Genomic DNA, 19,514 nt, shown 5'->3' with positions numbered 1-19,514 from the left:
TTCCGTCCATTACACTTTCACAGCATTATTACTCCCTCCATCCTCCACCACCCCCCTATCATTTATAGTAGCATCACCATCCTGAACCCGGTTCCCCCCCTCAGGATACCTCGTATCCCTCCAAGACTCCCAAACCTTCGCCCCGCGCTGTAAGCTCGAAACATTCTCCCAAATAACACAAAAGGCAACCAACGCCATAATCACAGACAATGTCTCGGTCAAATTGAGCGATTTCGCAAGCGGTAACAACACAATAATCAGCCCGACGATGGGCCGCATTATGATCCGGAAATGTTTGGGAAGGATTAGTTTGCAGTCGCCGTCTGTGGTGGAGTAGAGGAGGGACATGACGTAGAGACAGAATAGGCCGATGCCGAGACTGGCGCAGAGGAGCCAGTGTTGACCGTCGTTGAAGTGGGTTGATTTTTCTGTTGAGCTGTTCTCACTGCTGCTGCTAGTTTCCTGTTCACTTCTTCGGTGGGCTGTGCTTGTGCTGGTGGTGGAATCATAAGATGATCTTGCGCTTGCTGCAGCCACATGTCCGCCAGCGAGCAAACTTGCGATCAGGGGTAGATGGAGAGTAACCCAAGCAAAAGCCCTGCCAACACTGTGTCGAATCGGATGCGTATAATCAGTCGCGCAGTCGTTATGAACATACATCCAATTCAAACAAAAAGCAATAACCAGCGTCCATACAGACCGAAGCAGCGAAAGATTAAACCCAACTGCAGCGGGGGATCCGACGACAATAGTGTATAGAAACTCCCCGAGAGCAATGATATAAAACGCCGTGAAACGATCAATTTCATGCGCAATATCAACGGCAGTCGTGTACCGAGCTCGAAGTATACGTTTCGCAATGGGTGAATAACAGAACATCCAGGTTGCCTCCTCCACAATCTCCGCAACAGCAGCAACAGCAATCTTGTTCCGTAACGAAACAGTTTCAAAGTATAGCGGGATATATATACACAACGCGACAGTCGACATGACGAACCATAACCGTTGTTGCGCGCGATGATGATAACAACTAAATGAGTAGAAAAGATGAGCGAGATTCGCGCTCAGACGTGCCGCCATGTATGCGCCGACAGTCGAGCGCATAGCGGATATCTCCTCGTCGACTAAAGGCGCATTATTACCGTAGACGATCAGAATGGCCATGATCCAGAGAATGAGGATGCGTTGAAGGAGGTCATCGTTGTAGAAGCTGTTCATTAGTTCGCGGAGGTCGGACCAGACGTGCCATGATGGTGCCAGAATTAGCTGCATCTGTCAGTTATGCGCAGCATAGAGAGCATAGAGAAGAAGAGAAAAAAGACATACAATGTATTTAACAAGCTTGACACCAGTGACATCCTCGGCCAGACTTTCAGCAAAATTTGCTAAAATCGCAACATAGAGCAAATCCAAGAAGAGTTCAAAGCGGCCTGTTCGTTATTCACTCATTATTTACTCCCGTCTATGAGGATCAGGGAGTAAAAGTTAAATCTTACCAGCTTGTCGCTCCTCCTCGCTTCGTTTAACAAGCTTTCCGTTGTCGAACCATTGGAGAGCCAGTGGTTGCCGGATAAGGTAGCGGGCTTGGGGTTGGGAATCGGCTTCTTTTTCCCCGGCCATCGTTCTGGTATATATATCTATATATCGATACTATACAAGAGGCACAAAGTTAGAAGAAAAGAATAAAAGAGCTGGAGAAATGGCTGAAGGGGACTAGATGGCTGCTTTGGGCTTAGCGCCAATCTGTCTCCACTTGTGTTCAAGATCGATCGGAATTGAGAGATATGATTGGTTTATCGTGTAGATCTTATAATTGCTTGGTATAGCTTCATTATTTATGGCAGAGGACGTTGGAAGAGTAAAGTATGGTGAGATATTGTGTATACTTGGGGATACGTTGAAAAATCTCAGTCGTCAAAGGGTATGCTAATGATGGGACATTTTAGATGCTTTGATAGTGATGATGAAGTGGAATATATGTCGAGCAAACTGCTATAGAAGGTATCTAGATACTTAATAATTGCTAGAGTAATTCCTACCAGGTAGAAATGTATGTAAAGAGCGCTACACTCCAGAAAAAATAAAAACTGTCTGATGTTTGCCTTTTCCTTTTCGAACATCCTTTGTTGCCCCTCACTATCATCCGAAACTTCCTCTTATTTACTCACTCTATCGACAGTCATCCTGCTGTCAAGTTCTCTGGCCTTTAACCGTTTGAGGCAGTACTGCTACCATACAATGACAATGACGACCACACAAGCACACGACCGCGATAACCAAGACGAGAATCTGGTCGAAAACCTGAACGGCCTTGACGACACAGACTTGAGCGAAAACGATCTAATCAAACTCCTCGCCCAGATCGTGCGCGAGCAAAACAATGAAATCAACAAAATTCTCATGAAGCAAAGCGACCAGGCAAAAAAACAAGCAGATGAACAACGTCGTTTGAGTCTAGCGATCGAGAAGTTGGATATCAGACTTAGCTCGTTTCTTGAAAGTCAACAACAGTCTTCTCAACATAAGGTCTCTCATCCAGATTTGATACCGTCACTGGTGGCTAAAGTTGATAAGCTTGGCTCTGCTCTGCTCGACCAGGAGCGGGAGCGACTGGAATATGATGCCTTACAGAGTCAGGTTAGCAGACTGGAGACCAGAATCGATGAATTTCAAGAGCATATCATGAAAGACGCGTCACATCCTAGTCCAAATAATTCAAATGGTCTGAATAGTGAGGAGCTTCAATCTCTGACCGAGGCACTTGCGACGCGACAGTTGTCCATGCAGTTCCGCATCGATGAACTCACAGAGACCATGAACAGACAGATCAGCATGAAAAACGAGAAGAAACCTCTCGCCGTCCAAATTCCAGGACAGGCCATGCGACCATCCCATAGAAGCAACAACTCAACAACAACAACACTACCTGCCACTACCTTCGAACACTCTCGCTTAGGCTCAGACAGAATCTACAACTCCCCTCACCGTCACACTCCCCACAGCAGCCACGACATCGCTAGTCCCATACGCAGCTCACGCTCCAACGACTCCGACTTCTCCATCGAGAGCTTCTACCAACAAGCAACCTCGCTCATCAATAAAGCAACAGAACAAGACTCCAGTCTCTCCTCCCATAGAAAGGACTTACTCAACCTCAAAAGACGTCTCGCGCACGCCGAAAAACTCATCGGAGCCACTTATCGACTTGGTTCGTTTAGTATACACGGTCTTTCGTTTTATCAGGACGCAGCAGCCCTACGATACATATCTGGTGATCCCGCTGCCCGCGATGCTTTCAGGATGTTCTACGGCAGTCGCATCGCTGCAATCGACTACGCTGATATCGCGCCTTCTGCGGTCCTAGCAAGTTTCGATATAATTTCACGAGTGCGTTGTCGTCACGAGATGTGGAGAGACGATAAACTGGACGTAAAACATCGCATTCGATGTGCCGCGGAGCAGATTGTGGATGATTGGACCAAGTCCTTACCCTTGAGAGATGGAGCTGAGCATGTCCATGTATCGGCAAGGGAGTTGCAGAGACAATTCAATCAGTTAAAACTTTTGTGTTATCGGGAGGATGTCCAGTTTGATTTTGCTTGGCCGGAACTTTAGTAGCCCTAACATGAGTTCTAAAAACTTGCCGAGGCATGTTTCTTTCCCCTCAACAGAAGCTTTGTACATTATGATTGGAGTCTATAAATTGATTTCATATTACACTGGTAACGAATATACGTGTAAAATTTTTAGTTTCTTGTCCGAAAACATTAACGAAGAGGAATCGAATCTGAGAATTTCCGCATTAGGCAATTCTGTCGTTCACCTCATCGCCCGTTATGAAGTTCCTTTTTGACCCTGATCCTGGAAGGACTCATAACCAGACGATTCATCAATCTGACCAGAAAACAAACACTGAATATAACTAGTCCTAGTGCTAGCTACATACTAGAATTCTAACCTAGGCTCTCGGCTTTAATCGAGACGCTCCGGGTGCGGGGGTGGCTTCTCCGCTCCATTATGCATTATCGGATGTGGATTAAACTACAGTTATAAACGTGAAACTGCGTAGCGTAGAATGTACGATTCATTGAGAGATCCTGGTCATGTCGGATTATGGTTAGTCTGATTTTGTGGTCCTTTTCGCTCATTTCCCCGCTTGATTTTGTCTGTTTCTGTTCTCTGTTTTAAAGTTGAAGTGATATGTATATTCCGATCTGAGGGATTGACTGTTTCTTTATTCAATTGGTCATTCTTTTCTATATATTTGGACGACAACTTATATTTTGATTCGGACGGAACAGTGCAACCTGAAATGAACCAAGGTATGCTAAATCAGACCGAACCGACCCCGTCAGGTTGTACTGACAATCTTCCTCAATAGTAACAGCACCCTTAGTCGCTGCAGCTGTTGCAGGTACAGCAACAGCAGCAGCGTATATAAACGCTAAATGGCATATATCCAACGATATCAAAAATATCTGGACCGTCAAATCCGGCGAATGGGCCGTAAAACGAGCCAGTATCTCTCCCCTTTCGCTCAAATAAAAGAACGGGATGAAGCATGCTAATGGGCGAATGCAGTCGCCAATGCCCGTCTAAACATCTTCTTCCTCTTCGAAGACACCGCCACCAAATACCCGGATAAAGTTGCTATATGGTCCCGCGAACGATCCTACACATATCGCGAGACACTCGAGATCTCATCTCAACTAGCCCATTATTTCCTCTCTATCGGTGTCCAGCCAGAGCAGCTAGTAGCAGTTTACCTGATGAATAGTCCCGAATTCATTTTCATCTGGCTGGCCCTCATGAGCATCGGATGCGCTCCCGCAGGGATAAACTACAACCTGAACGGGGACGGATTAACCCACTGTCTCAAAGTACCCAATTCCGCATTCGTAATTGTCGATGACGACGCTGAATGTCGTGAACGAATTGAATCTGTGCGTCCGATTCTTGAGAATGACCTGAATATTACCATCCTGTCGCTCAGTGAGGTGATGCAAAAGGCCGGGGAGTTTCCGAGATCGACACCGGATGAAAAGTATCGATTGAATGTTAAGCCGTCGTTTCCGTTGATGCTGATTTATACCTCTGGTACGACCGGTCTTCCTAAAGGATGCGCTTTTACGACTAGTCGTTTCTATGCTGGTGCCAGTGTAGCCCGTCCAACGCAAGATCGATGGTATTGCTGTATGCCACTCTATCACGGCACAGGCGCAATCTGGTCTTTGGCACGACTCGTTAGCGGCACCTCAATCGCAATTGGGCGCAAGTTCAGCGCGAGTAATTTCTGGAATGATGTGCGCGACTCAGAGTCTACATGGTTCATATACGTTGGCGAAACGGTCCGATACCTCCTCAACAATCCGCCCTCTCCCCAGGATAAGGAGCACAAGATATACGGTATGTTAGGTAACGGCTTGAGACCCGACGTCTGGGAACGATTCCAGCAACGATTCGGAGTTCAAGAAATCAATGAATTCTTCAATAGCACCGAGGGAATGCTCGGATTGATGAACGTCAATCGTGGCCCGTTTACTACCGGCGCAGTCGGACATCATGGTCTATTACTTCGACTACATTACCAAAATCAATACATCCCCGTCGCCATCGATCACGAGACAGGTGATATATGGCGGGACCCAAAAACGGGATTCGCAAAACGCCAAGCCTACGAAGAAGGTGGTGAAATTCTGGTTGCGGTTCCGAGCAAGGAAGCTTTCCAGGGGTACTGGAAGAATAACACTGCAACATCCAAGAAATTTGCACAGGACGTTTTCAGAAAGGGGGATTTGTACTACCGGTCTGGTGATGCACTACGGCGCACATCCGACGGAAGATGGTATTTCATAGATCGCTTGGGGGATACATTTCGCTGGAAAAGCGAAAATGTCTCTACAGCCGAAGTCGCAGAAACCATAGGTCGCTATCCCGGTGTCACGGAGGCGAATGTATACGGCGTCCTTGTCCCCAATCACGAGGGGAGGGCTGGATGTGCTGCACTCGATTTATCGGTGAGAGAAACCGAGTTTGATTGGAAGACATTTGCGAGGTTTGTTTGTGAGAAGTTGCCGCGATATGCGGTTCCGGTGTTTTTAAGAGTCACGAGGAAAGGTGCAAGACATACGCATAATAATAAACAAAACAAGGTACCGTTGAGACAGGAAGGGGTTGATCCTGCCTTAAAAGGTACGAAGGATGTTGAAGGGGCGAATGATCGGTTGTTGTGGTTGAGTCCGGCTGGAGATGAGTATGTTGATTTTGGGCAGAGGGAGTGGGATTTGCTTGTTGCGAAGGAGGCGAGATTGTAATTCTCTCTGTTGTATCTATTTACGTCGATATATATATATAAATGGAGGGAGAATAGTTATCGTAAATTCAATTCTCTATGTTCAAAACAGGCTCCTCGCAAGAAAAGAGAAAATAAAAAACAAGGAAATATCATCAAGTCTTTCGTACACATGCTCAGCTCGATTTTGACGAAGTTACACAGCTAGTACATTTGGCAGCGATTCAAGTCTATACTCGACTGTAAACCTACTGCGAATGCTTACTTTCCAACAAGACCCAAAAGGTTGATGGACTTGGGACGCTCTATAGGCAGGCCCAAGGCTCGGCTCCAGATGAGTTGGGCCAAAGGACCCAAAGCACGGCTTACACCGAATGTCACAGTGTAGTAGAGAGGTTGATGGAAGCCGTAGTGGTGGAAGAGCACGCCGGAAGCAGCGTCGACATTGGGGTGAGGGTTTTTAGTCTATTTTTCATTAGTACTAAATTTTGAAAATAAAAGATAGGAGAGAGAAGACATACCTTTCCGTGCTTGGTCAACACGCCTGGTGCAATCTCAGAGTTCTTCTTGACGAGTTGGAAGACCGGGTTTGCAAGGACATCAGGACGAGTAGCAGCATAGTCCATGAGAGCTTCAAAACGAGGATCGGGTTTACGCAAAACACCGTGTCCGTATCCAGGAACAACACGACCAGACTTGAGAGTAGACCAGAGGTAATCCTCTACATCCTTGTCGGTGAATTTGGTGCCAATTTCTTCCTGCATAGCCAGGATCCAGCGGAGCACCTCTTGCGCAGCAAGACCGTGAAGAGGACCAGCGAGTCCTAGCAAACCAGCGCTGTAGCTGAGGAAAGGATCGCTGAGGGCACTGCCAACGAGGTGAGTAGCGTGGGCAGAGACGTTGCCACCTTCGTGATCACCGTGCAGAGCGAGGTACAAACGGAGAAGATCGTGGAAGTCCTCGTTCTCCTTGCCTCCTTTTCCAAGGAGCTCGGCAAAGTTGTAGGACCAGTCCTGAGTCACATCAAGTTTCTGGTTGGCGACTGCATCGATTTCATTGGAACGGAAGACGAGAGCAGCGACACGAGGGATCTTTGCCAGCAGCGAAATGCTGTCGTCGAAAGTGGGCTCCCAGTAATCAGCCTTGGGCAGACCCTTCTCATAAGCCTTGGCGAACTTGGACTCGGTGTTGAGAGCTCCAACGGCGACAGCGAGTTGAGTCATGGGGTGCATGTCCTTGGGGAAGGACTTGAAAAGGTCCAAAATATGCTGAGGAAGGTACGATTTCTCAGCCAGTTCACGAGAAAAGGCACGAATTTGTGTCGTTGTAGGGATTTTTCCAGTCAACAAGAGCCAGAACATAGCTTCTGGAAGCATTTCAGTGCCTGAAGTTCCTTTGGGAAGCTCCTTTTGGCAGTCCTTAATTGTACGACCGTGGAAACGAATTCCCTCGTTGGCATCGAGAACTGAACCTTCCCAGATCATGGCTTTGAGGCCACGCATGCCACCAATGACGTTGGAAATCTTTACATCTCCGATGACTTCGTCTCCACGAGCCTTGACTTTTGCGAGAAGCTCTCTCTTCTCGGGGATAACTTCTTTCAGAGTGGTTTTGAGATCTGGCTCAGCTGTGGCATAGCCGCGGGTAAATACGGTCAATGGGCGGGAGAGGGGCTATAAATTTGCTTGTATTAGCTGTTGACCACAAAAGAAAAATCTGAGATGTTGTGGATTGGTAACATACCTGACCCAACTTCAGGGCATGGAAAGTTGTTCTGGTTGACGACAACATGGTTGATGTGTGAGACGCCAGTTAATCTGGAGAATGCGGGGTGTCGTCAAGTAATCCGGGGTTGAGAGGAGAAGAGTCACGATAGCTTGTTAAAATGATCACAGTCACAGCTCAACAAGAGATGGGACAAAATAAGTTCAGGCGGAAAGATGAGTCGTGATAGAAGTAGGAAAAAGAAAATAACAGACATGCGCAGAGGTAATATCCAGACAAACAGTGCCCTGCATGCCTGAGGCGTAAAGTGTATTGTTACATACAGAACACATACAGACACCCCCATACAAAAAATAAATTACAGCCATACACAGAGTGTAACAGTCTCCCGTTGCTCCGTCGGCTGGCCGCGGGGGGGAGCTGTTCTCCCATACAAAAATAACCATACAAGCCGAGGTCTTTCCTTTCCGCATATGACGGCATCTGCGGAACTGTGGCCCGCAGGACCGAATATCGCTGTACCAACATTCTCTCGAGTCTGACTATCGGTTACTGACATACCTTATTTGGCTGTCAAATTGCGCGCATTACCAGTGTACAGATAATTTGAGATTAGGTGGATGCTCATGCTTAGTCCGACTTCGCATCAAGCAGTGCGCCACACGCGAGCCAAATAAGTCTCTACAACACCACATCTTACCCCAGAAAACCTCGAGCTCAAACAGACATACAATTTTGAAATCACTCCTATTGTATTGGCCATGATTCGCAGCGTTACTCGTCGAATGCCTCGACGGCCTTTCCGACCAGCAATCGTCACTTCCAGAGCCCCAGTATATAGCTTTCTCCGAATGTCCTCGTCGCTACCACAAGTCATTCCCCCGGTATCGACATCCCTTCCTTCGGACTCCTTCCAATTATTGTCCACAACAGAGAAAGTGGGAGATGCTGAGAATGCGCTGTTTGAAGAACAAGTCAAAGAGGTGGAGGCCTGGTGGAAGACTCCTCGTTATAAGGGTATCCGACGTCCATATAGCGCGGCGGATATTGTCAGCAAGCGCGGAGCACTGCAGCAGACATATCCAAGCTCAATTATGGCCAGAAAGTTGTTCAATTTGCTGAATGAACGAGCTGCAGAGGGCAAGCCAGTTCATACAAGTAAGTTAAAATCCATCCTCTTATTTTAATCTTATATATGGGACTAACTGCTGTCCCAGTGGGCGCCATCGATCCGGTGCAAATGACACAACAAGCCCCCAATCAGGAAGTCTTGTATATTTCCGGTTGGGCGTGTTCCTCTCTCTTGACGACTACAAATGAAGTGTCTCCCGATTTCGGCGATTATCCTTATAACACAGTTCCCAACCAGGTGGAGAGACTTTTCAAGGCACAGCAGCTACATGATCGCAAAAATTGGGACGCTCGACGGAAATTAAGCCCTGAGCAGCGCAAAGAGACACCGTATGTTGATTACTTGCGGCCCATCATTGCCGATGGTGATATGGGCCATGGGGGGCTTTCTGCTGTGATCAAGCTTGCGAAGCTCTTTGCAGAAAAAGGTGCTGCCGCTGTGCATTTTGAGGATCAGCTACACGGTGGAAAGAAGTGTGGTCATTTAGCTGGCAAAGTCCTTGTGCCAGTTGGTGAGCATATTAACCGTTTAGTTGCCGCTCGCTTCCAGTGGGATCTGATGGGTACGGAGACTCTCGTTATTGCTCGATCAGACGCAGAAAGTGGGAAGCTTATCAGCAGTGCGGTCGATGTTCGCGACCACGAATTCATTCTTGGCGTGACTGAAGACGTTGAACCGTTGTCCGAGACCCTTCAGGCTATGGAAGCTGACGGTGTTTCTGGCGCCGAGATTGATGCTTTTGAAAGCAAATGGGTTAAGAGTCATAAGCTTGTTACACTTGATGAGGGTAAGCCCATTATCCCTCCTTGCTCGTATGTTCGTCATCACAAGTCTAACGGATTCCAGCTGTCGATGCCCATTTGAAAGCCCAAGGTGCATCTCAGGATGCTATCAACACATACTGGAGCCAGGTCACGGCCAATCCTAACCTGTCCCTAACAAAGCGCCGCGATCTTGCCAACTCCCTTACCGACAAACCAGTTGTCTGGTCATGCGATGTCCCTCGCACACGCGAAGGCTACTATCACTACAAGGCTGGCTTCCCCGCAGCCACCAAGCGAGCCAAGGAGTTCGCTCCTTATGCTGATCTTCTCTGGGTTGAAACCGGAAATGCCAATGTCGAGAAAGCTGCTAAGCTTGCTGCCGATGTGCACCAATTCTTCCCGGGCAAGAAATTCGTCTATAACCTTAGCCCGTCATTCAACTGGATGGCCCAGGGATTCACTGAGGAAACTTTGAAATCATTCATCTGGGACATTGCCAAGCATGGGTAAGACCAAACTATGATATGTTCTATGAATCGTCGCTAATATTGTGTTCAGTTTCGTTCTCCAGTTGATCTCTCTCGCTGGTCTGCATACAAATGCCACGATCACTACAGAGCTCTCTCGCGCTTTCAAAGACGAGGGTATGCTTGCCTATGTGCGACTCGTGCAATCCCGCGAAAAAGAGCTCGGCGTAGATGTCCTTACGCATCAGAAATGGAGTGGTGCTTCATATATGGATGGTATTCTCGGGTCTATCCAGAGTGGCAGCAGTAGCAGCAAGAGCATGGGTGAAGGAAACACGGAAACAGGTATGTTAGCCCAACAATGTCGACAATGTTCCATCTACTGACAATATGACAGGCTTTTAGGCATGTTTGGCATCGATGTATGTTTGCCGTAGAAAATATCTGTTATATATTGCATTGAAGCATGGCGTTATAGGAATTCATTCAGTATTTATTATTATTATTTTTTTTTGAAGGCTTAAGCAGAAGCATACCGTATCTGACCAATCAGGAGACATGTGGCTAGTGAAGCAATCTCAACCAATAGATTGATAAGCCTGATAAATATCACACTCTGATTGGACGACACCGCCACCGATTTCACATGGCCCGCTAAGATAAAAGACCCAAACAAGAATGAAGAAAAAAAGTCTCGGGCAGCCCCGCGTTGATTAATTTTTTTTTTTCTCTAGTCATCTCCTGCTTCTTTTATCTCTCCGTTCTAACGGACTGAAGCTTGAGTTGAAGGCTTCTACTCGGCTCTTCATTCTCGCAAATTCGTTACTTTTCTATCTGTTGCCGGTTTTTGTACATATATTCGCCGCGTACAGGCAGGCAGCTGCCTAAGGGGCTCTGGCTGGGCATCATCGACACCAAACTTTTCTCGCTCGATCAATATAGACGATCTCATATCGATTTCACATATACCCGCATTTTGTTTCTTTTCGATTTTATAGAATGCCTCATCTTTCCTCCACCGAGATGTCATCCACGCCGATTGCAGTGTCCAAAACTCCCTCCTCTGTTCCGCCGACCGAGGAGGAGGTTTCCTCTCTCGTCCATACTATTTTCTCTGCCAAAACCTCGCAAGAATCACTGGACGCTTCTTATGCCCTTACGAACCTTTTGATCAACTCCGTCGGATATCGCGGTATCCACGCCTATAATATCCTCCCACAAATCAAAAAAGCCGCCGCTGATAAGAAGGATGGGGCGAAAAGAGAGAGCGCAATGCTCATCCTCGGCGCTTTGTTCGAACAATTCCCCCGAAAAGATTCGCTAAGTGAGGTGGTGTTCCTTATCCAGGATGGTGGCGTCTTGAATATCGCTTTGGATGCTCTAGCCGACAAAGGAGCTGTCGTTCGCGATGCTGCCCAATACGCCGTCGATGCACTGTTCGCCGGGTTGAAGCCTGAATCCATCGTCAACGCTCTCCTTCCCGCTGTGCTCCGTTATTTGGGCAAAAGCTCCGGCAAGTGGCAGGGTGCAGTAGGCGCTTATGCCCTGCTGGAAAAGATGGCCAACAAAGCCAAGATGGGCACTGGTACTAAAGAGGAAGAGAGACAGAAGGACTTGCTTCGTGAGGCGTTGGGTAACACTTTGAAGGATGTCATTCCGGTTGTTGAGTCTGGCATGCACGATTTGAAGAATGAAGTTGCCAAACAAGCAATCAAGACCATGACAGCTGTTACCACTCTCATTACTAATGAAGACGTTATTCCTCGTATCCCACTCCTCATCACCGCCATGGAGAAGCCTTCCTCGGAAAGTTTGCAGAAAACAATTCATGCTCTTTCGCAGACCACTTTCGTTGCCATTGTCACCTCGCCCGTCCTCGCCCTGTTGACTCCTCTTTTGGAACGATCACTCAACACACCCACAACTTCCCAGGAAGTTCTCCGTCAAACCGTTGTGGTTGTAGAGAACTTGACTAAACTAGTGCACGATCCTACTGAGGCCAGAACCTTCCTTCCCAAGCTCAGGCCTGGTGTTCAGGCCGTACAGGATCGTGCTTCACTTCCCGAAGTTCGCGAACTGGCTGGCAGGGCCTTGGATGTCATCAAGAAGGCAATGGGCGATGATAACGGAACCGTCGCTGACGGTGCTGTTGTAAAGACTACCTCCGACGATGTATTGAAGGTTCTAGACGGTAAGATTGTCGCTCACGGCGGCCCAGCCCGGCCAGAAGAAGCAACCTTCTTCGACCTTGTTAAGTCATATATTGCGGACATGGTTCGTGAGGACGTCAATGTCAGAATGCTTGACCGTATTCCAGGATGTGTTGGACCTTATCTCGCCGCTCTTATCCAGGATGGCCAAAACGACGCTGTTGCTTCCGAAGTTCACGACCATTTTTTCGAAGAAGACCAGCGCAAGTTCGGTGCTCCTGTCCAAGAGGATGACGGTGAGGTTGAAATCGTCAACGCCGACTTCTCCCTCGCCTACGGTGGTATGCTTCTTTTGTCTCACACCAATCTTCGCTTGTTAAAGGGACATCGCTATGGTCTCTGCGGCCGCAATGGCGCTGGTAAATCTACTCTGATGCGCAGTATTGCCAGTGGAAAGCTCGAAGGTTTCCCTCCTAAGGAAGTTTTGCGGACTTGTTTTGTTGAACACAATCAAGGCGAGAGCGCTGAGCTTAGTATCCTCGAATACTGTGCCCATGACCCCGAGCTCCAGAATGTCAGCAAAGAAGAGATTTCCACTGTCTTGAGCGAATTCGGTTTCACTGCTGGTCCTGAAGGTCGTCAGTCACAGAAAGTCGGTTCGTTATCTGGTGGTTGGAAGATGAAACTCGCTCTTGCTCGTGCCATGCTCATGAAAGCCGATGTTCTCCTGCTCGACGAACCGACTAACCATCTTGACGTCGCTAACGTCAAATGGCTGCAAGAATACCTCAAGGCTCACACCGATATCACCAGTTTGATTGTCAGTCACGATTCCGGATTCTTGGATGAAGTCTGCACAGATATCTACCATTACGAGAACAAGAAGTTGGTATGCTACAAAGGTAACCTGGCAGACTTTGTCAAGGTCAAGCCGGAGGGTAAGAGTTATTACACTCTTTCGGCATCCAACGTGCAGTTCAAGTTCCCGCCTCCCGGAATTCTTACCGGCATCAAGTCGCAGACTAAAGCCATTCTCCGTATGACTAACTGCACATACACATACCCTGGAGCCAGCAAGCCTTCTATTCAAGATGCGTCTATCACACTATCTCTGTCTTCCCGTACCGCTATCATCGGAGGTAATGGTGCCGGAAAGTCGACATTTATCAAGCTTCTGACCGGAGAAACGGTTCCCCAGAGCGGTCGCGTCGAGAAGCATCCTAACCTTCGTATCGGATATATCAAACAACACGCACTCGAGCACGTTGAAATGCATCTTGAAAAGACGCCAAACCAATATTTGCAATGGCGATATGCCAATGGCGACGATCGCGAGGTGTACCTCAAACAGACTCGTATCCTAACCGATGAAGAGCGTGAGCAGATGGAGAAGCCCGTCGATCTTGGAGACGGCAGAGGCCCACGACGCATTGAAGCTCTCATGGGTCGACAGAAGTGGAAGAAGTCTTTCCAGTATGAGGTCAAATGGGTTGGGCTACTTCCCAAATTCAACACCATGATCTCCCGCGAGACCTTGACCGAATTGGGCTTCTCCAAACTTGTCCAAGAATTCGACGATCATGAAGCATCTCGTGAAGGTCTCGGTTACCGTATCCTCGAGCCCAAGGTGATCGCCAAGCACTTTGAAGACGTCGGTCTAGACCCAGAGATTGCCAACCACAACCAAATATCTGGATTATCAGGTGGTCAGAAAGTCAAGGTCGTTTTGGCCGGTGCCATGTGGAACAACCCTCACTTGTTGGTGCTCGACGAGCCTACCAACTTCTTGGACCGAGACTCCCTAGGAGGTTTAGCCGTCGCCATTCGCGATTACAAGGGTGGCGTGGTCATGATTTCCCACAACGAAGAATTCGTCGGTGCCTTGTGTCCTGAACAAATTCACATCGCCGATGGTCGTGTCACCCACCGCACCAGCACCGCCGTGGCCACTGACCGATTCGAAGATAGCCAGCCCGGCTCACCAGCTCCCAACAGCACTGTTCCCAGCACCGTGGCTAGCTCTGCAGTATCCAGTGCTGCACCGTCGGCCGTCAACTCTGGCGCCGAGGACACCGGCGAATTGAAATTCAAGGCCCGAAAGAAGAAGAAGCTTACTCGCGCCCAGCAGAAAGAGCGTGAGGTTCGTCGTCGCCTTCGTCATATTGAGTGGCTCAATTCGCCAAAGGGTACTCCCAAGCCTGTCGATACTGATGATGAGGAGTAAACTATTCAACTCATGACAGCAAAATAGAATCTGGGGCTTTGATTGTATCTATGTGTTGCACTTTTCTTTTCATTTGTGACGATTCTTGATGAGATACATTGTTCATGATAGAGGTATTCGATGCATGGTTCTTGATTTATAGACTGGAATGGCGTTTTGCTTCTTTTTTTCTTTTTGAATGATAGTGGACATTGCTCATTCTCGATATAATAATTCTGCGTATATATATCTTTTTTGCATCTGCGAATGCTATTTCTATCGATACATGCCAACCTTGTCACTCCCTCGATATATAAGAGATTCTTTCCTAAAAATTCAATAGTTTATATACCTAGCCTATAATCAGGTACAAAAATTGGAACTGTAACCCCTAATATTCCAGAGTTGTAGATCGTATAAAATTCCAGGGGCAAATATAGCCGATTGGATCATCAGTGCTCGATAAGATAAGCCTAACTGGTCGCATTTTAAACGTCAACACCAACCCAACTTATCCATCCACCATATGTTTCGCCACCATTATCATTTAGAAAGAAAAGAATACTTGGACATATCCTTGATATATAGGTATCTACCGGCAGAATATATACTGCATGGACGCCCATTCTTTCCTTGAGTAGCGCCTTCCTTCACTGTCTGTCGTACCCACCAAAATGGCAGACTCAAAATATCAACCAGTTCCACGCCAGGACAGCACTGGCGAAGAATACTCAGATTGCAACTCTCATTCTTCTACTCAGCATCAACATAACTGGCATCAATTAGACCCCATCGATGTATCAGACCTCTCATCCCACGAAGATGAAATAATGGACGACGATGAAAACGACGACGGCGCAGTGGTCGCCCCATTGAATCGCAAGAACAGAGACAAAAAGAAACAGCAGCTCTCCAAAAGACGCAAATATCGCAGACGGCTGATTACACTCAAAAATTTTATTGTTCGATATCGTCTATGTCTTGTCGCGGCCGCGGGTCTTATTTTTATCTTTTTGCCTTTGATTGCTTATCAGCGCAGTATTAGGAAGTTCTTTTGGGGAGATAAAGTTTATGTGAGTTCTTTACGCTTTTGTGAAGGAGAAAGTGGATGAATGCTTATGGATTGTTGTCAGGAATCCCCGCCGTGGTATCCGTCACCGAGGGGTGGTACTTCGGAGACATGGGCTCATAGTTATCAGAAAGCGAAAGCGATGGTACAGAATATGACGCTGCTTGAGAAGGTCAATGTTACGACTGGAGTGGGTTGGTCAATGGGGTTGTGTGTTGGGAATACAGGTATGTCCTAGCAAGCATGCATCTCGAAGAGACAGTTAATAGAACTACGCAGGGCCTGCGATTGATTCCGGATTCCCCTCTCTCTGTCTACAAGATGGCCCCTTGGGTATTCGCTTCGCCGACCATATTACTGCCTTCCCAGCTGGTTTGACAACTGCGGCAACATGGAATCGATCGCTGATCGAAGAACGTGGTTATCTACTGGGTACAGAGGCTCGTGCAAAGGGCGTGAATGTACTTTTGGGTCCTTCAATGGGACCCCTGGGAATAGCGCCAGCCGGTGGTAGAAATTGGGAGGGCTTTTCGCCCGACCCCGTCCTTAGTGCTATTGCAGCTGCGGATACCATTCGAGGCATTCAGCGGACTGGCGTGATGGCGACAGCAAAACATTTCGTTATGAACGAACAGGAACATTTCCGCCAGGGTCGTGAATGGATTATACCGGATGCAATTTCTTCGAACGTCGATGACCGAACGCTACATGAGGTTTTCATTTGGCCGTTTGCAGAAAGTATTCGTGCCAATGTGGCCAGTGTGATGTGTTCGTATCAGATGGTCAATAATTCATATGCATGTGGGAATAGCAAGCTTCTGAATGGTATACTGAAAGACGAGTTGGGATTTCAGGGCTTCGTGCAATCGGACTGGCTTGCGCAGCGCTCAGGAGTGATAAGTGCTCTTGCAGGTTTGGATATGTCTATGCCCGGTGATGGCGCTACATGGGCAGATGGCAAGTCGTTTTGGGGCAAGCAGCTGACAATCGCGGTGCTCAATGGGACCATGCCCATGGAGCGTCTCAATGATATGGTGACGCGTATCGTAGCAGCTTGGTATCAATTGGGACAAAACGAACCTGGAGATAACCCGACTTCTCCCAATTTTTCCTCGTGGACCAATGAGGAGTATGGTCATTTATATGAAGGTTCAGGTGATCCAGCCACGGGAAGAGTTAATCAATTCATTGATGTTCAAGGTAGCGGCGAGAGTGCCCATAGCATTACAGCTCGACGGGTTGCCGCTGAGGGAACCGTGCTTGTGAAGAATGAAGGCGGTATTCTTCCTCTGAGCCTTGATAAACCATACCGCGTGGGTTTATTTGGTGAAGATGCAGGTATCGGCAAAGGCCCTAATTTCTGCGTTGATCGAAGCTGTAATCAGGGCACTTTGGCGTCTGGTTGGGGCAGTGGTGCCGTTGAGTTTCCTTACCTGATTACACCATATGATGCACTGCAAAAGTCTTTTGAAGGGACAACGGTGGAATTTCACGGATATCCAACTGATAAATACGAGGATAAGGATCTTGCAGACCACGATCTGTGCATCGTGTTTGCTAATTCGGATTCTGGTGAAGGATATCTGAAATGGGAAGATGTCAAAGCAGACCGCAACAATCTGTTACTTCAGAAGCAGGGTGATGCTTACATTCAACGAGTTGCGAATAGCTGTGGCGGTGATACAGGAAATACTATTGTTGTGATCCACGCCGTTGGCCCAGTCGTGGTGGAGGCTTGGATTGAACACCCACGTATCAAGGCTGTTGTTCTTGCCCATCTTCCAGGGGAAGAAAGCGGTAACGCGCTGGCGGATGTCTTGCTTGGTAGGGTCGACGCTACTGGACGACTCCCATACACCATCGGCAAGAGCATCGAGGACTACGGTCCTAGTGCGCAGATTCTCTACTTCCCCAACGCGTTGGTACCACAGGTGAACTATACGGACGGATTGTTCATTGACTATCGATATTTTGACAAGCATAACATTACTCCACGGTTTGAATTTGGATATGGCATATCGTATACAACATTTGAATATTCGGATCTGGTCATATCTCCCGTGAGAGAGAAGTCGCCGTTACCGTCACCTCGACCAAAAGCCCCTGTTTCTCCGCCTGAGTACAGCCAGCAGACACCAGATGCTAGGTCTGCACTATTTCCCACGGGTTTCCGAGCATTGCACAAATACATCTATCCATATCTCTCTGATCTATCTGAAATCAAGAAAAGACACTTCGACTTCCCCAAGGGCTACAAGACGAAGCAGATGTTGTCTCCTGCTGGCGGAGGCGAGGGCGGCAATCCGTCTTTATACGAGACATTCGTCGTCGTTACTGCCAATGTCACCAATACCGGTAGCCGTACAGGACAGGAAGTAGTCCAGATGTATGTCTCATTCCCGGATGACGTCAAAGACGAGGAGGACACTTTCAGTGATTATATAGAGTTTCCTGTACGGGTGTTACGCGGGTTCGACAAGGTGAAGCTGGCTCCAGGAGAGACGAAAAAGGTCGAATTAGCCTTGACGCGTAAAGATCTGAGTTATTGGAGTACTCGTCGGCAGAATTGGGTTATGCCGGTGACGGGTCAATTTACGATTGCACTTGGGAATAGTTCTAGGACGATGATTCTGGAGGGGAGGTATTAGTATCCATATCGTATACATACAGGCGTATTAGTTGTTCAATTGACATAGAGTACATATCTGCCATTCTTCATGCGTTCTCTGATAATCTCCGGGACGTTGGTTTGTATATGACGCCACATGACTTGTTGCTCAGGACTTCTTCCCATCTCTTTCCTTTCCCTCTTTTCTTCTTTCCCTCTTCACCTCACTGCCCCTTATTTTCTATTCTATCTCTATCACCATGGCTCCTACGAAACTTGCTCGCGCGACACCAGTAGCTACTAGCGATATTGATCGATCCGGAATCTAAACAGATGAAAATGTCTGGAGAACAACAAGTTTTCAAGGCCTATATTAGTGGAATCTTAGAATACGAATAACTCAGAAATTGTATCCAGTGCCCAACAACCATGCCGCACAGAAAATTGCATTCTCATGGCATACAATCGTTCTCGAAATCTCACCACTAAGTCTAGATACCTCCATACCATCCTCCACCACTTCACCTCGATGCTTTTCGCACAGAGGTCGAATTAGTAGTCCGAGCACATGTTAAAAAGCGACAGGCTATCAACTTGGGCGAAAAATTCACCGCCCCTGCCCAGCTTTAATGCCAACAAGTTTGCTCCTCGTGTTGATTCGGACTTCAACTACAGTAGAACCTGGTTATAACGAAAGGAAGCCCTGTTCATGTAGATACTACGTACGGAGTAGTATCTGCTCTTCTCAGATAATCTCGGGGAGATTAACAATTCGGCTAGTCTCGGCTTGGCCTAGCATATCCTGCCCTGGCCAGCTCCAGCCGCTAGTCCCGATGCGGCACAGTCTGGCCGGAGCTTTGAGGCCTCAGGCTGCGCAGTCATTGGTGCAGCTCACGTGGCGTCGATGAAAATCTTGGAACTGAATAATCTAGACCCTTGTCTCTCCCCAGTCTCTCCTGTCAACTACCATCAGCCATTCACGCTGTGATGGAAAATGTAATCGTCTGCATTTACCCTATTTGTCTGGCCGAGCCTGACGGCGACCGTTTAAAACTCTTTTCTCCGTCTTTCACCTCCGTTCTGTCAGTTTTTAGTCTGAGGCCG

The 19,514-nt window shown here is 47.7% G+C and overlaps 6 protein-coding genes across 6 annotated transcripts, besides 1 other annotated feature; 4 read left to right on the top strand and 2 right to left on the bottom strand.

Annotated features, from left to right (window-relative positions):
- Positions 1-9: 9 nt before the first annotated feature.
- TSTA_025390 (uncharacterized protein) lies at positions 10-1,620 on the bottom strand (the record flags this gene model as incomplete). Its single annotated transcript, XM_002479611.1, has 3 exons — positions 10-1,266; positions 1,327-1,430; positions 1,497-1,620. 3 exons carry the CDS (start codon positions 1,618-1,620, stop codon positions 10-12), a joined length of 1,485 nt encoding a protein of 494 aa, XP_002479656.1.
- A 624-nt stretch (positions 1,621-2,244) lies between these two features.
- Positions 2,245-3,723, top strand: TSTA_025380 (uncharacterized protein; the record flags this gene model as incomplete). Its single annotated transcript, XM_002479610.1, has 2 exons — positions 2,245-2,632; positions 2,690-3,723. The coding sequence occupies 2 exons, from the start codon at positions 2,245-2,247 to the stop codon at positions 3,613-3,615; spliced, it is 1,314 nt and encodes a 437-aa protein (XP_002479655.1). The 3' UTR covers positions 3,616-3,723.
- A 589-nt stretch (positions 3,724-4,312) lies between these two features.
- Positions 4,313-6,314, top strand: TSTA_025370 (very-long-chain acyl-CoA synthetase family protein (CefD1), putative; the record flags this gene model as incomplete). The annotated part of the gene is made up of 3 exons (XM_002479609.1): positions 4,313-4,322; positions 4,382-4,519; positions 4,582-6,314. The coding sequence occupies 3 exons, from the start codon at positions 4,313-4,315 to the stop codon at positions 6,312-6,314; spliced, it is 1,881 nt and encodes a 626-aa protein (XP_002479654.1).
- TSTA_025360 (citrate synthase Cit1, putative) lies at positions 6,055-8,244 on the bottom strand. The gene is made up of 3 exons (XM_002479608.1): positions 8,036-8,244; positions 6,814-7,965; positions 6,055-6,757 (listed from the first exon to the last, which is right to left on the bottom strand). Exons 1-3 carry the CDS (start codon positions 8,081-8,083, stop codon positions 6,554-6,556), a joined length of 1,404 nt encoding a protein of 467 aa, XP_002479653.1. The 5' UTR covers positions 8,084-8,244; the 3' UTR covers positions 6,055-6,553.
- Positions 8,245-8,778: 534 nt separating this feature from the next.
- Positions 8,779-14,754, top strand: TSTA_025350 (mRNA-nucleus export ATPase (Elf1), putative; the record flags this gene model as incomplete). The annotated part of the gene is made up of 5 exons (XM_002479607.1): positions 8,779-9,175; positions 9,235-9,936; positions 9,996-10,419; positions 10,472-10,729; positions 11,379-14,754. The coding sequence occupies 5 exons, from the start codon at positions 8,779-8,781 to the stop codon at positions 14,752-14,754; spliced, it is 5,157 nt and encodes a 1,718-aa protein (XP_002479652.1).
- Positions 10,871-10,894: a sequence feature (AT_rich).
- Positions 14,755-15,407: 653 nt separating the features above from the next.
- TSTA_025340 (beta-glucosidase, putative) lies at positions 15,408-18,495 on the top strand (the record flags this gene model as incomplete). Its single annotated transcript, XM_002479606.1, has 3 exons — positions 15,408-15,806; positions 15,867-16,029; positions 16,082-18,495. The coding sequence occupies 3 exons, from the start codon at positions 15,408-15,410 to the stop codon at positions 18,448-18,450; spliced, it is 2,931 nt and encodes a 976-aa protein (XP_002479651.1). The 3' UTR covers positions 18,451-18,495.
- Positions 18,496-19,514: the final 1,019 nt, after the last annotated feature.

The sequence above is a fragment of the Talaromyces stipitatus genome, genomic scaffold, assembly GCF_000003125.1.
Source record: "Talaromyces stipitatus ATCC 10500 scf_1105507295541 genomic scaffold, whole genome shotgun sequence".
NCBI classification, from domain to species: domain Eukaryota; kingdom Fungi; phylum Ascomycota; class Eurotiomycetes; order Eurotiales; family Trichocomaceae; genus Talaromyces; species Talaromyces stipitatus.
Note: the sequence above shows the minus strand (reverse complement) of the source record. Positions and strands in the feature narration are given on the sequence as shown.

Bases quoted from the DNA above. Each gene is read 5' to 3' on its own strand.
- TSTA_025360 (XM_002479608.1), bottom strand. From the start codon at position 8,083: ATGTTGTCGTCAACCAGAACAACTTTCCATGCCCTGAAGTTGGGTCAG. The intron at 7,966-8,035 runs GTATGTTACCAA...GCAAATTTATAG, and splicing joins ATGCCCTGAAGTTGGGTCAG to CCCCTCTCCCGCCCATTGAC. The intron at 6,758-6,813 runs GTATGTCTTCTC...AATGAAAAATAG, and splicing joins TGTTGACCAAGCACGGAAAG to ACTAAAAACCCTCACCCCAA.